The following is a 12,587-nucleotide window of genomic DNA, read 5'->3' as shown; positions in this document are numbered from 1 at the left end:
CACACACACACACACACCCTTAGATTAGAAACTAGCAAGAATGGATCCTGTGGAGTACCACAGACGTGAGGGGTGCTAATACCTTCCCCTCACGTAACAGACACCCTTACCCTTTCTCTGAGACCGTTGCTTGTTATTTGGTTTTCTTCGATATTTTCCATTCCTTATTGTAGGATAAATAGATGTTCGATGGCGACTTCATTGTATTTGTTTCGATGAGTTTTCCAGTTGCTTCAGGGTGTTGGCTTTAAATGAAATCATAAATCATCCTAAAAAAGTAAAGAAGGAGTGCTTCATTTTTAAGGTGGACTTCCAACAAGCATATGATTGTGTTAGTTGGCAATTCTTGAGATCTTTGTTTCTAAAATATGGCTTTGGAGTTAATTGGTGCAAATGGAAGGAAGCGTGTATCTTTAACAGTTCGCTGTTGATTTTGGTTAACGGGAGTCCAACAAAAGATTTTGTGGTGGAAAGGGGATTAAGACAAGGAGATCCATTGTCACCCTTTCTTTTCACATTGGTGGCTGAAGGGCTGGTTGTTCTTTTTAATTCAGCAGCTAAATCGGGAACTTTGAGGGATACAAATTTAGTAGTGATGTGGATGTAAAGATTCTCCAATTTGCAGACAATACAGTGATAGTTGGGAAAGGGTGCTAGAAGAACTTGTGGAGTATCAAAGCGAATTTTAGAGGATTCGAATTGATTTTGGGCTTGAAGGTTATCTTTCACAAGAGTAAGGTGTTAGGCGTGAATTTGGCGGAGAATTTTTTGGAATCAGCTTCACAATTTTTGAGTTGTAGTAGGGAAAAGCTACCTTTCAAGTTTCTGGGAATCCAAGTAGGGATCAATCCGAGGAGAGGTGGTGCATGGAGTACGGTTCTGAGCAGTTTAAAGAACAAACTGTCTCTGTGGAAGTCAAAATTTATGTCTTGCTATCGACCCATCAACATTGTGTTTCAACTTAAACACCCATTTTACTTTGATAGCTTTTGTATGTGTTGGTAATTCGACTAATTCCCATGTGTTGTTTCTTTCGATTGCTTGTAACTCTTCGACCATAGCAGACTTCCATTGTTTAATCTTTAAAGCCTCACTATAGTTGATTGGTTCAACACCTGCAAGTAAAGCAAAATGAACTAATTCTCCATCTGGTGTGACTTCATCATTACCACCCACTTCATAGTCTCAAAGTCTTGCGGGAAGAATTTGAGTTCTTTGAGGTCTTTGGCTTGTGCTAGCCATACCTTCTTCGACTTCGACATTCTCAAGAATGTCAGCAACTACTTCGACTCCGACTTCAAATTCATCAGTTTCTTTGTCGGAACCATAACTCATCAATGGTTTATTGATTGCATCACCAGAATTCCAATCCCAGGTAGAATTTTCATCAGTCACAATATCTCGACTTTGGACAATCTTCTCATTAATTGGATTGAATAGCCTGTAAGCACTAGTCTTGTGATATCCTACCAAAATCATAGGTTCACTCTTATCATAAAGCTCCCTTCTTCTTGTATCAAGAACATGCTTGTAACACATAGAGTCAAACACCTTCAAATGACTTACTGATGGTCGTTTTCCACTCCACAGTTCTTCAGAAAACTTGTTCTTCAATATCTTGGTAGGCCACCTGTTCAGGATATAAACTGCAGTTGAAACATCTTCACCTCATAAGGATTTTGGCAAATTATTATGCTTCAGCATGCATCTTGCCATATCCAATATGGTTATATTCATTCTTTATGCAATTCCATTATGTTGAGGCGCATAAGGAGCAGTTACCTCATCATCAACACCCATGTTCTGCACAGAATTCTTCAAACGTCTTAGACGCGTATTCGCCACCTGCATCTGTTAGCAGAACTTTGATCTTCTTCTCACTATGGTTTTCAACAAGTATCTTGAATCTCTTAAAGATTTCAAATACTTCGTCCTTTCTCTTGATCACATAGATCCATAGCTTTCAACCAAACTCATCAATAAACGAAACAAACTATCTATTTCCACCAATGGTATGTTCTTTGAATGAACCACATACATCTTAGTGTACCACTTCGAGTTTGCAGGATGGTCTCATTGGCATAGTCGAAGCAAAAGAATTTTTGAATTGCTTTCCAACTAAACAACTTTCACATAATTTGTTAGGCATCTCAAGACTTGGAATACCAATAACCATATCTTGAGTAATCGGTTGATTGAATGATCGAAAATCCAAATGTCCAAATTTCAAATGCCATAACCAACTATCCTTGTGGTCGACAACAATTTTTAGACATTGTACTTCAGTTGAACTGATTATGGTCTTAAATATCATGTTCTTCGACAGAGGAGATTTCAAGACCAAATTATTCTGGGTGTCGAACTATTTTAAAATTCCATCTTTCATGACAATTGAGAAACCTTTCTCGACTAGTTGTCCAACACTTAGCAGGTTGCACTTTATTCCAAGTACATAGAGCACATCTTTGATCATAACTTTCCCTTCATTACTCATTTGAAAAATTATGTTGCCAATACCTTGTGCTTGCAACAAATTTATTTTAATTTGCAAAAATATTTGTTTTCAAAAATAGAGTTTAAAAATATAAATGTGCTAGGACAGCAGGAGCTTGTGTGTTTAAACTTCGGTGTTACGCGAGCAACAGCCGGTAACACCTTTAGATGTATTTTTCATTAAAAATGAATTTTAATTAATTAAAAGTACTTAATTTTCAAAAAAACATAAGTTTTATGCTTTAACACGCTGAACTGGGACAGCGGCCGTATAAATTTTAGGATAAAACCCGGTTCAAATTTCGCGAGTGCAAACGACTCATTTAAGTTAAGTTTCTTTCTATTAAATAAAAATATTACCCCGGTTTAATTGATTAACTCGACTTGGCTATGGGTACTGTTGATTGATGTGAACCACATTCTGGTATCGCTTTTGTCATATTTTCTAAACCAACTTGCTTAAGTTCTTGTTTTAAATTTTCTGCCCAATTAGATCTGTAGCCTTAAATTTACCCAACAATAGCATATAACGGTAGGTTGATACTTGGTCACTGTGGGTTCGATAATCTCTTATTACCACGATATTTTTCGTGCACTTGCGAAACACATCAAGTTCTTCAAAGAATTTAAATATAGCGTGAGCACCTATGGTGTCAGTTACGTCATTGCAGCATCAGTTGGGTCAGCTCCCAAATATGTAACCATAATCTCGTTGGCTTCTTCTCGACCGAGCCTTCAATTGTCTAGTAATTTTCCCATAATAGGAAGATGTAGGTGGCATAAGACGTCATCTAGGGTGATGGACATCTTGCCAATAGAAGGGTGGAAAGTTGATGTCTCTGAATGCCATCTATCTGCAAATGTCTCCTACATGTCATGGTTTATTATCTTATACGCATCACCATAAAAACCAGCAAGCCCAGAGTAGCTGATAACATTTCTGAACCATTCATATGTGGGTTGTTCCAAATCCAAAATCTTCCATTAGTGATTTACAAATTTTAGACATGAACGCTCCTGTAAAAATAAATATATCACCATGAGTCACAATTAAATTAGTTTAAAATATATGTAATGCAAAGTAAATAAATATACTTCTTCTTCCCAACCATGCCTAGCAGCATGGTCTCCGTAGAGATGAAGTAAGGAGGTGTTTAATGGACCTCTTGGATAACTATCTAATGGGGCATCTGCATCAGTAGCGGGTTCCTCCTGATTGGCTTTAGGGACTTCAGGCGCTTCAAGGGCTTCATAAGCAGATGATACGTGGCCCCGTGAAGTAGATCCCTGAGACAAGCGACTTTGGAAAGTAGAAGCAGATGGTTGTGAACCTCGACCTCGTAAGTAGTTCAAAAAAATTCAGAGATGCATCTCTGGATGAACTCACGAGTTGTAGAAAATGGCAGTAACCTGATTGATACCCTAATCTCCAAACAAATGGTAAAACATATATATACCTACTACCTATTTTGAATATACTACTATCTAATGCATATTAAAAGACCTATGTTACCTAAAACACCAATCAAATCTCAACAAAAAAAAAAGAAACTTATCAAATTAGAGTTGTGGATAAAAAGTTTGAATGTACTGAGTAACTTTGTATCAAATGAAGTAAGTGAACTTGAAGAAACTTGCTCAAATGGGGTTTGAAAATGGTTTGCAGCAAAAGAGCTCAAATGGAATTTTTTGAGTTAGTTTGCAGAAAATGAATAAGGATGAGGGAAGGGTGTAACGTGATTATATGAAATAAATGCTTCCAAAGATGCATCTCCGTAAAACTCTCTAATTTTTTAATTAAGAGTTTTTACGGAGATGCATCTCCGGACTCATCCTAATATTGATACGGAGATGCATCCTCATACTAAATTTTAGCAAAATAAAGATGACTCACTAATTTGCGTTGAGAAATATATAAAAATAATACGTTCGAAAATGTATTTTCATAATCTAAAATTAATTAATTGCACCTAAAATGGAAAAAAATCTCTTATTCAAAGCTTACATACTCAAGCAACCAACTTCAACCAAAATTTATCATAAACCTCCAAATAATCATTTTTAGGTGTTCTTCCATAATTCATCAACTTCAACTATCAAGCCATTAAAAGACAATGTCACCACTTTTCCCATAATAACCTTTTTGTTCCTTCAAATCATAAAGCGAAAAGGACTTCTTTGTCATTTCATAATCAAGACATTTTTACAACTTCAAAACAAACCAGAATGTGCCACATGTCCTCTTCTTCTCTCACTTTTTCCTCCTTTTACAAATTAAATTATTTCTATCTTTCACTCTATTTTAAACACCTCATACATACACTTCATAATTTTTAAATTATATTAACTCACCATCTCATTCTTTTTTCAAATTAAATTATATATTAAATTTATAATATACTTCTTGGACAAGTATAATATTTAACAAACTAATACAAAAATGACATTTCGGGGTGTGCTGAGGCAAATGATGTTTTATGGCAACATCTCCATCTTAAAGAAAGTTTGTTAAGACAAAAATCAAGACAAAAGTGGCTTAAGGAGGGAGATCTAAATACGAAGTGTTTTCATCACGTTATAAAAGATAGAAGGAGGTGGAATAATATTGTTGTTGTTCATGCAGAGGATGAAATGTTAATTGAGGAAGTGAGTGGTGTGCGAAATGAAGTGCTGAAAGCTTTTGAGAGTAGGTTTAAGGAGTTGTTGGAAGCAAGACCTGTGTTGAATAATGAAGGTTTTAACAGATTGTCAGAGGAGGATAGAAATTTTTTAGAAGCAGAATTTTCAAGGGAGGAGGTTAGGCTTGCGGTGTGGGAATCGAATGGGGACAAAAGTCCGGGTCCCGAGGGCTTCAACCTCAGGTTTATTATTTAAGTTTATTCTAGAGCTTCATAAGTCAACCTCTCTACCTAAGGCGTGAATTTGGCGGAGAATTTTTTGGAATCAGCTTCACAATTTTTGAGTTGTAGTAGGGAAAAACTACCTTTCAAATTTCTGGGAATTCAAGTGGGGATGAATCCGAAGAGAGGTAACACATGGAGTACGGTTCTGAGCAATTTAAAGAGCAAATTGTCTTTGTGGAAGTCAAGATTGTTGTCTTTATGGGTGAGTTACTCTCCTCAACTTAGTGCTTTCTAGTATACCGATTTACACGATGTCATTTTACAAAGCCCCTATGAAAATCATAAAAGAAATAATCCGTATTCAAATTCGTTTTCTTTGGAGTGGGAATGAAGAGAAAAGGTGCATTAATTGGGTTAGTTGGCATAATATCTGTAAATCCAAAGTGGGGGGGGGGGGGGGGGTTGGGGATAAAGCATATTGGTCATTTTAAAAACTCTTTATTAATCAAATGGAAGTGGAGGATGCTGAAGGAAGTTGCGTCAATATGGAAAAATATTCTGGAAAGTAGATATGTGGATGTACATAAAGTTGTGATAATAGGTGTTGAGTTTAAGTCGAAAAAGAAAGAGTCCGTTTGGTGGAAAGATATGATGGCAGCAAGTTTACCCAAAACTAACAATTTTGATTGTTTTGCAGGAAATGTCAGTTTTGGTCTAGGTGCTGGAAACAATATTTTGTTTTCGTTTGGCAGGTGGTTTGGGGGTACACCGTTAAAACGGTTGTTTCCCTTGCTCTTCAGCGTGTCGAGCAAGCCCATAGGCAGTGTTAATGAAATGGGGTTTATCATGGGCGGGCGTGGTCTTGGGATTTTTATGTGTCTGCAGATGTGATGTTGGACAATCCGGTGGCGGTGCAAGAAGCGTTTGAGTTGCTAGAGCTATTGGGAGGCATTAGTCCTACAGAAGATGGGGTGGATGCTATAAAATGGTGGCCTAATGCAGACGATGTGTTTTCGATAAAAAGTTGTATCTCTTTCTTTAGGGATTATCAATTGGAAGAGGTGGTAGACACAAACAAACTAGCGGCTATTAACAGGTTTTAGAGGTCAGAAGTTCCCTCAAAAATAAAGGTTTTTGGTTGGAGGATGATGTTAAATAGGCTTCAGTCGAAAGACCAATTGGTAAAGAGGAATATCATTCCTAGGGAGGAAGATAAAATTTGTGTTCTTTGTTCTGCAGAACTAGAAGATTTATAACATCTCTTTTTCAAATGTTCTTTTTCTAAAAGAGAATGGGATAACATTTCTCAGTGGCTGGATGTTCAGATGGTGGGAGTGGTGGCAGGTTTTAATCATCTTGATCAGTTTGTTCAGGCGTTGAAAGGGGAGATCAAAAAGAAGAAATTGTGTTTAATTTGGTTAGCAACTGTATGGATGATATGGATTACAAGAAACAACTTCATTTTCAACAATGAAGATATCGTTTTAGACGATGTTACAGTGAGCATCAAAATGGTATCTTGGATTTTGGCATTCAATCGGTTCAAAAAGCTGTAGATTTATTTTTTTTACTCTTGGATGCAAGCTGTATGTTTTGGGTTTTGTAATGGGTTGTGAGTAAGGTTGGCAAAACGGGCTCGGCCCGCGGAGAAAGCCCGTTTTGTCCGCACTTTTTCGCGGGACGGGACAAGATTTTAGGCCCGCTCTCTTTAATGTGTCAGCCCTACACCGTCCCGTTTCTTATGGGCTTTTGCGAGCATGAATTTTTTCATACAATTTTACTATTTTTAGACCTAAAAAGTTCAATGCCCGCGGGCTTTCTCCGCCCCGCCCTCATTTTTTTACGGGGTGGAACAAGGTTTTAGACCCGCACTCTCAATTATGTCCGCCCGCCCCATTTTTTCGCCGACTTTTATGGGGCATGCTTAAACGGAACGGGCATGCCCGTTTGTCACCCCTAGTTATGAGTACCCTAGTAATCACCTCATTAATATATTTAATTAACCTTGCTTATAAAAAAAAGAAAAAAAACTAATACAAAAGTATTCCGAAAACATTTCAAGATAATCTTTTGAGAATGAGTGGACAGCAACTAGGGGCAATTTTGAGTAGATAAATAACCAGATATAAGTTCTGTCACTTTGTCAAATAGCATACGTTATCATATAGACATATACTATTGTTACACACGATGATAGCGATACAAATAATAATAATAATACTTTCAAAAAACTTAAACACAGTGGGTGGATATGGTAAAGTGCACGTGTCTTGTCCTGATTCGTAGATGTATGCTGAACAGATTACGCAAAGGCAAAAGCCCGGTTTTGGATTCCACCATCCCTGCAAACGCTCCTGAGGTAAGTAACTCATAACTATTATCTTTTTGATCAATTTGGATTTTATTTTTATTATTATTATTATTGTAGTACCTTAACTAGTGAATGCTAAGTTAAGGTTCTTAATTGATATTGCTTAATGTTGGTAGAGATTATTACTGATTCATGTTTCTTCAAAATCATAGGTTTAAAATGGTTGCATCCTCTGCCATGACTACTTTGTAATGTTCATTCAATAACATGTTTTGAGATTTTGTTTGAGAAAACATGTCACTGGTTGCCAATGTCATTCCCCGGCAGAATATTCTGCATACCAACTCATTTCTCAGTGTGAGATTAGATCTGTACTTAAACAAACCACTTCTCTCTAGAATTTCCCATTTAGTTTTCAGCTCAGTTCGTAACTACGGTCATGAAAAACTATGTCTTGGTGGGATAAGAATTGAACCTGTTATGAAAATCGGACACGATTTCTTCCCTGGTAAAATTGGAGTTGCTGTCGACGAGTATCAACAAGACGTGCCTGATGAAGACGATGATGTGTGTCCGGTTGAATGTGTGAGAGAATTCAAGACGGACGAAGAGTTCTGCAAAATTCTAGAAAAGTCTAAAGGAACTGAAACTCTGATTGTGGTGGATTTCTTTAGAACCTCTTGTGGAAGTTGCAGGTATATAGAACAAGGTTTTGCAAAGTTGTGCAAGAAATCTGGTAGCCATGATGCTCCTGTTATGTTTCTAAAGCATAATGTAAGTATGTATATGTTAAATTCCTCTATAGTTACATAATTATTAGATTGAGCATAATTATTAGATTGAGCATGCCTGTTAATTATCACTTCTCTTTTTGCAGGTAATTGATGAGTATGATGAAGAATCCGAGGTTGCCGATCGACTTAGAATCAGGGTATTTATTTATCTTTTATTGATGTCAAACTAGTATGTCTCTTGCAATCAATCTCGTCTACATGTTTGTTGTCTAACTATTCTTAAAAAATTCATTATTAGTTCCTTCATTTGCATTGCATGATTACTCTCTTATACTACATGATTCAATTGTACATAATGCTGTTTTTCTTGTTTGGTTCTTTTGACATTTATCTCTCAACTGTATTATTCTATTGATAACAGTTCTACCTTCTCCATACATGTTATTAATATCTTTTAGTTGTGCATCATTTGTACCACAATCAACTGCTTGTGTATTGTATATAATAATTAGTATTGTTCAGTATTCTTGCTTTATTGTGCGTGGAATTTACAAGAAACTAATGCAGGCAGTACCTCTCTTCCACTTCTACAAAGATGGGAAATTGTTGGAAGCATTCCCAACCAGAGACAAAGAAAGGATTATTGCTGCCATCCTCAAGTACTCGTCTCTTGAAGCAGAAGATATTTTGAGCTAACTTCAAGCTCAAGGGATGGTGTCACGGCGCCCTTGCAACTGCCGTATGGATAAATTGGTCTTTGTGTGCAACAACATTCTGTATTTATACTTGGAATAAAGTACTGTAGTCCTCCTCTCGGCCTGATTCACTTTGTTGGGAAGTATCCAGTGGAGTTTTTAATGTCCATCTCCACTAGACATTATAAAAGAAAAGGAGTAATACCCTTGAATGGTTGCAAATACTAGTAAGATGAGTCTGGCTGTTAAAGTGATTCAAAACTCAATTGAGTACATGTAAATTTGATTTCATTTATGTTGAAAATAAAATAGATATTTTGATTAGCTTTTTAAATTTAGGTTGATTGTTTTATTTCTCCTCAAGATGAAGCAATGAGATTTGGAAAAGGTTAATTGGTTCTTTTGTTAGTTTGAGGAGTGCTATCACGCACAATTGAGTTGAGAATTTCATGATATTTTGAGGAAACAAATATGAAACTTATATCGCCCTACTACCCAGGCTGAAAAAATATTGGAAATCATTAAATAGTGTTTGTTATTATTTAAAAATAATTTTGTTAACATCTTGATATAAATAGTAAAAAAGTATAAAGATATTTTGTATTTGTTTGAATTGTTTTTGCACATTTACAATGTAATACATATTTTATCTCCCAATAAAAACTCCGCTTTAATAACCTTCACCTAATATTAGCAAAACTGTAAGTAAAAAATATGTCAATTTGATGTCTTTCAAGATGGTAAAGAGTACATTGTAGAATCCGTCTAAATAAATTACAAAGATCACTAAAGAATAGAATGAGAGATGGTTAATCATTCAGTATTGCGCCGGCAAACCATAAAAAGACCCACCCAATTAACGCAGAAACTGTAAATCGACCTTAACTATGTTCAAGCCAAGAAACTAATTGCAGAGAAAAAATAATTCATGTCCTTTGTCCATACGAGTTCTCCAGGACCCGCACTTCTGGTCCATATATCAAGCGGCAACGCTCAGTGAATGAACCAACCATCCTAGACGCCACCTCCTTAAAGAACATTGAGGCAACCTGTGTAACATATAAAAGAATATAAGATAAATCATGAACAGAAGTTTCCAAAATATTATCACATCCTAGGGGGTTTTAAGTGTTCTAATGAAGTGAGTTGTGTAAGCAATTTTGGTATAAATGCAGGAGTGTGTGAGGAAAGTCATGCCAAAACACTGGTAATGCTTCGGAGCAAAATATTTGATCAGTGAAAACAGCATTCTTTTTCTTTAACATACACGGAAAATGAAGGACATGGAAGGTTCAGTGCTACAGAATAAATAAGTATAGGCAGAATAAGGATTGATTCCCAAAGTAAAAAATAAAGACATTAGAAAGCAAGTTGAGATGAAGATATGAAACAAAAGATAACAAAACTATACCTGTGAGTAAAGTGGGGACTGAAACTTAAAGTCAACCAAAAAATAGAGATTGCAAGTTCCTGGAACTGGACCAGGACTAAATTCCCATAGGTTTATCAAATGGTCAAATAGGGTACTCTTTGACACCGTTGTCTGTAAAAAAAAAAAAATCCAAGACAAATCAATAAAAATGAATGAGAAAATTCAGCTACCAAATTTAAAAAAAAAAAACAAAATAAAAGCAGAAATAAAGACCAATTCAACAAATGTAGGTCTATCTCAAGAGTCAACCATTTTGAGCCATGCACTGAATTGATAGTTAAGGGACTGATAGTTAAGAATCTCAAACCCATATATAGTATAACATGGAATCTTCTTAGAAAGGATCAAGGTCACATCAGCACTCTAGGAAGATACAACGAAAAACAATGCCGTGAAATGGAAGTGCTAAACCCAGTTGTGCAAATGACCATCTCATATGCCAATGCTTATCTAAGCACCATGTATTGTCGTGGTTTGATTATAGCATTTATGAGTAGAGGAATTAACGATACATGATCCACGTTTTCGTATATATTAGAAACTTAGAATATATATTACATAGTCGAGTATAATTAGGCCACAAGTTAACTGCAGACTGTTGGCTTGGAATTAGCTTCACATTAATACCTAACCCCCGCCTCGATTATTCAGTTGATTGGTTGTGATCAAGCAATGCCTAGGTAGGATATAATAGAGGGTGATTCATCTCTAGTGTGAGGTGTGATGAATGGGCACCTCACTGTCGTTTAACTAGTAATGGAACAGAAGTTATGGTTCACATAGTCATGAAATACAACATAAAAGACAACATGACAAACTAACTGTAACATAAAGGACCAATTTGAAACATAAAAAAACTTAAAAGACCAATCCAAGAAAATGGTCAAAATTAAATGCCCAGATTATTATTTTGCCTATTTCTGAATCATTCCATCATACAAACACAAAAAGCTACCTAACAAAAAGGTAGGCGGAATCAAATACCTTTATTCGATTTGGTCTGTCCAATTCAACATGAGAAACATAACTTTCAACTAGAAACTTGAATCCAATCTCCAACTCAGCATCAAATGATCCATCTGGATTGCGCTTAACAATCTCGGACCTTTGACACCACGGGACAAACCCATGATAAAAATCAACAGCAGCAACAACATCAAATAATTGCTCCGGAGAGTACCTAATGACCAATGAGTGTATCAGCTTATATACACAGAAATAAAAACAGTAACAAACTAAAGACAATCTGCATCAACACATTCACAGAAGTCACAAAGTAAAGCTATTATGCAATAAGAGAATACAAAAAACCTAGAAATCCATAGACACTATAAAATTATTACCCCAAAACGCGCTTCTCCTCGTAAGTTTTGGAGAGAACACTTTCTGCACCATCTCCACCAAGTCCAATAAACCGCCTCGATTGAATAGAATTAAAGCTGTTATGATCAAAATTTCTCGAAAAGGTGGAAAACCTAATGCTGGAACCGAAGGGCAAAATCTGATGAGTGTCTCTGGAAACAATGGTGGAAAAGCATCGACATCCATCGAATCTCTCGACGCTCTCGCTAGACCTAATCAATTGATTGAATCCACTTTTGCGTGTCGCTAAGGATCGAAGAGCTTTCGAGGTCGACAAAAATGGCGGCATTGTTAACAACAACAAGAAGAAAATCTGGGGTTATGTAACCCTAATCAAAATGATGCAAAATCAAATTGAATGAATGTGGAACCCTAAGGTAAGGGAAAAGGTGGAATAGGGATAAAAGGAAAAGCGATATTCAATGGATTTGGAGATTAATTGGGTGGACAGTTGAAGTTGATAAGGGATTGATTTGTTGAGGCGTGGTTTGCGCGTTTTGAAACGTGGTTATTTTGGTAATTTTATTAGTTTGTTCGCGTGAGTCTCTAGCAACTCATTTTTTTATTTTGTTCGCGTGAGTCACCAGCAACTCAGAACCTGACGTGAACCGCCAAGTAAAGCCGGCCTTAGTTGACCGTACACGTGGATGATACCGCCGACAATGCGGAAGCTGATTCTCCACGCCTCCGCTTACTCTCTTACGTCTCTCTTTTATA

General features: G+C 36.4%; 2 protein-coding genes across 3 annotated transcripts; one reads left to right on the top strand and one right to left on the bottom strand.

The window, feature by feature from the left end:
- The first annotated feature begins 7,536 nt into the window (after window positions 1–7,536).
- Window positions 7,537–9,400, top strand: LOC131660866 (thioredoxin-like 4, chloroplastic). Of its 2 annotated transcripts, XM_058930220.1 has the most exons (4): window positions 7,537–7,695; window positions 7,860–8,421; window positions 8,525–8,578; window positions 8,949–9,400. In XM_058930220.1, exons 2-4 carry the CDS (start codon window positions 7,942–7,944, stop codon window positions 9,075–9,077), a joined length of 663 nt encoding a protein of 220 aa, XP_058786203.1. In that variant the 5' UTR covers window positions 7,537–7,695; window positions 7,860–7,941; the 3' UTR covers window positions 9,078–9,400. The 2 variants fall into 2 exon arrangements, with proteins under 2 accessions (XP_058786203.1, XP_058786204.1); XM_058930221.1 differs by lacking the exon at window positions 7,537–7,695 and having other exon boundaries at window positions 7,732–8,421.
- A 376-nt stretch (window positions 9,401–9,776) lies between these two features.
- On the bottom strand, window positions 9,777–12,522 carry LOC131660865 (uncharacterized). Its single transcript, XM_058930219.1, has 4 exons — window positions 11,852–12,522; window positions 11,493–11,688; window positions 10,488–10,619; window positions 9,777–10,125 (listed from the first exon to the last, which is right to left on the bottom strand). The coding sequence occupies exons 1-4, from the start codon at window positions 12,157–12,159 to the stop codon at window positions 10,003–10,005; spliced, it is 759 nt and encodes a 252-aa protein (XP_058786202.1). The 5' UTR covers window positions 12,160–12,522; the 3' UTR covers window positions 9,777–10,002.
- Between the last annotated feature and the right edge of the window lie 65 nt (window positions 12,523–12,587).

This window comes from Vicia villosa, linkage group LG3 (assembly GCF_029867415.1).
Source record: "Vicia villosa cultivar HV-30 ecotype Madison, WI linkage group LG3, Vvil1.0, whole genome shotgun sequence".
Classification (NCBI taxonomy): domain Eukaryota; kingdom Viridiplantae; phylum Streptophyta; class Magnoliopsida; order Fabales; family Fabaceae; genus Vicia; species Vicia villosa.
The sequence above is the reverse complement of the archived record's forward strand: the minus strand, read 5'-3'. Positions and strand labels throughout refer to the sequence as shown.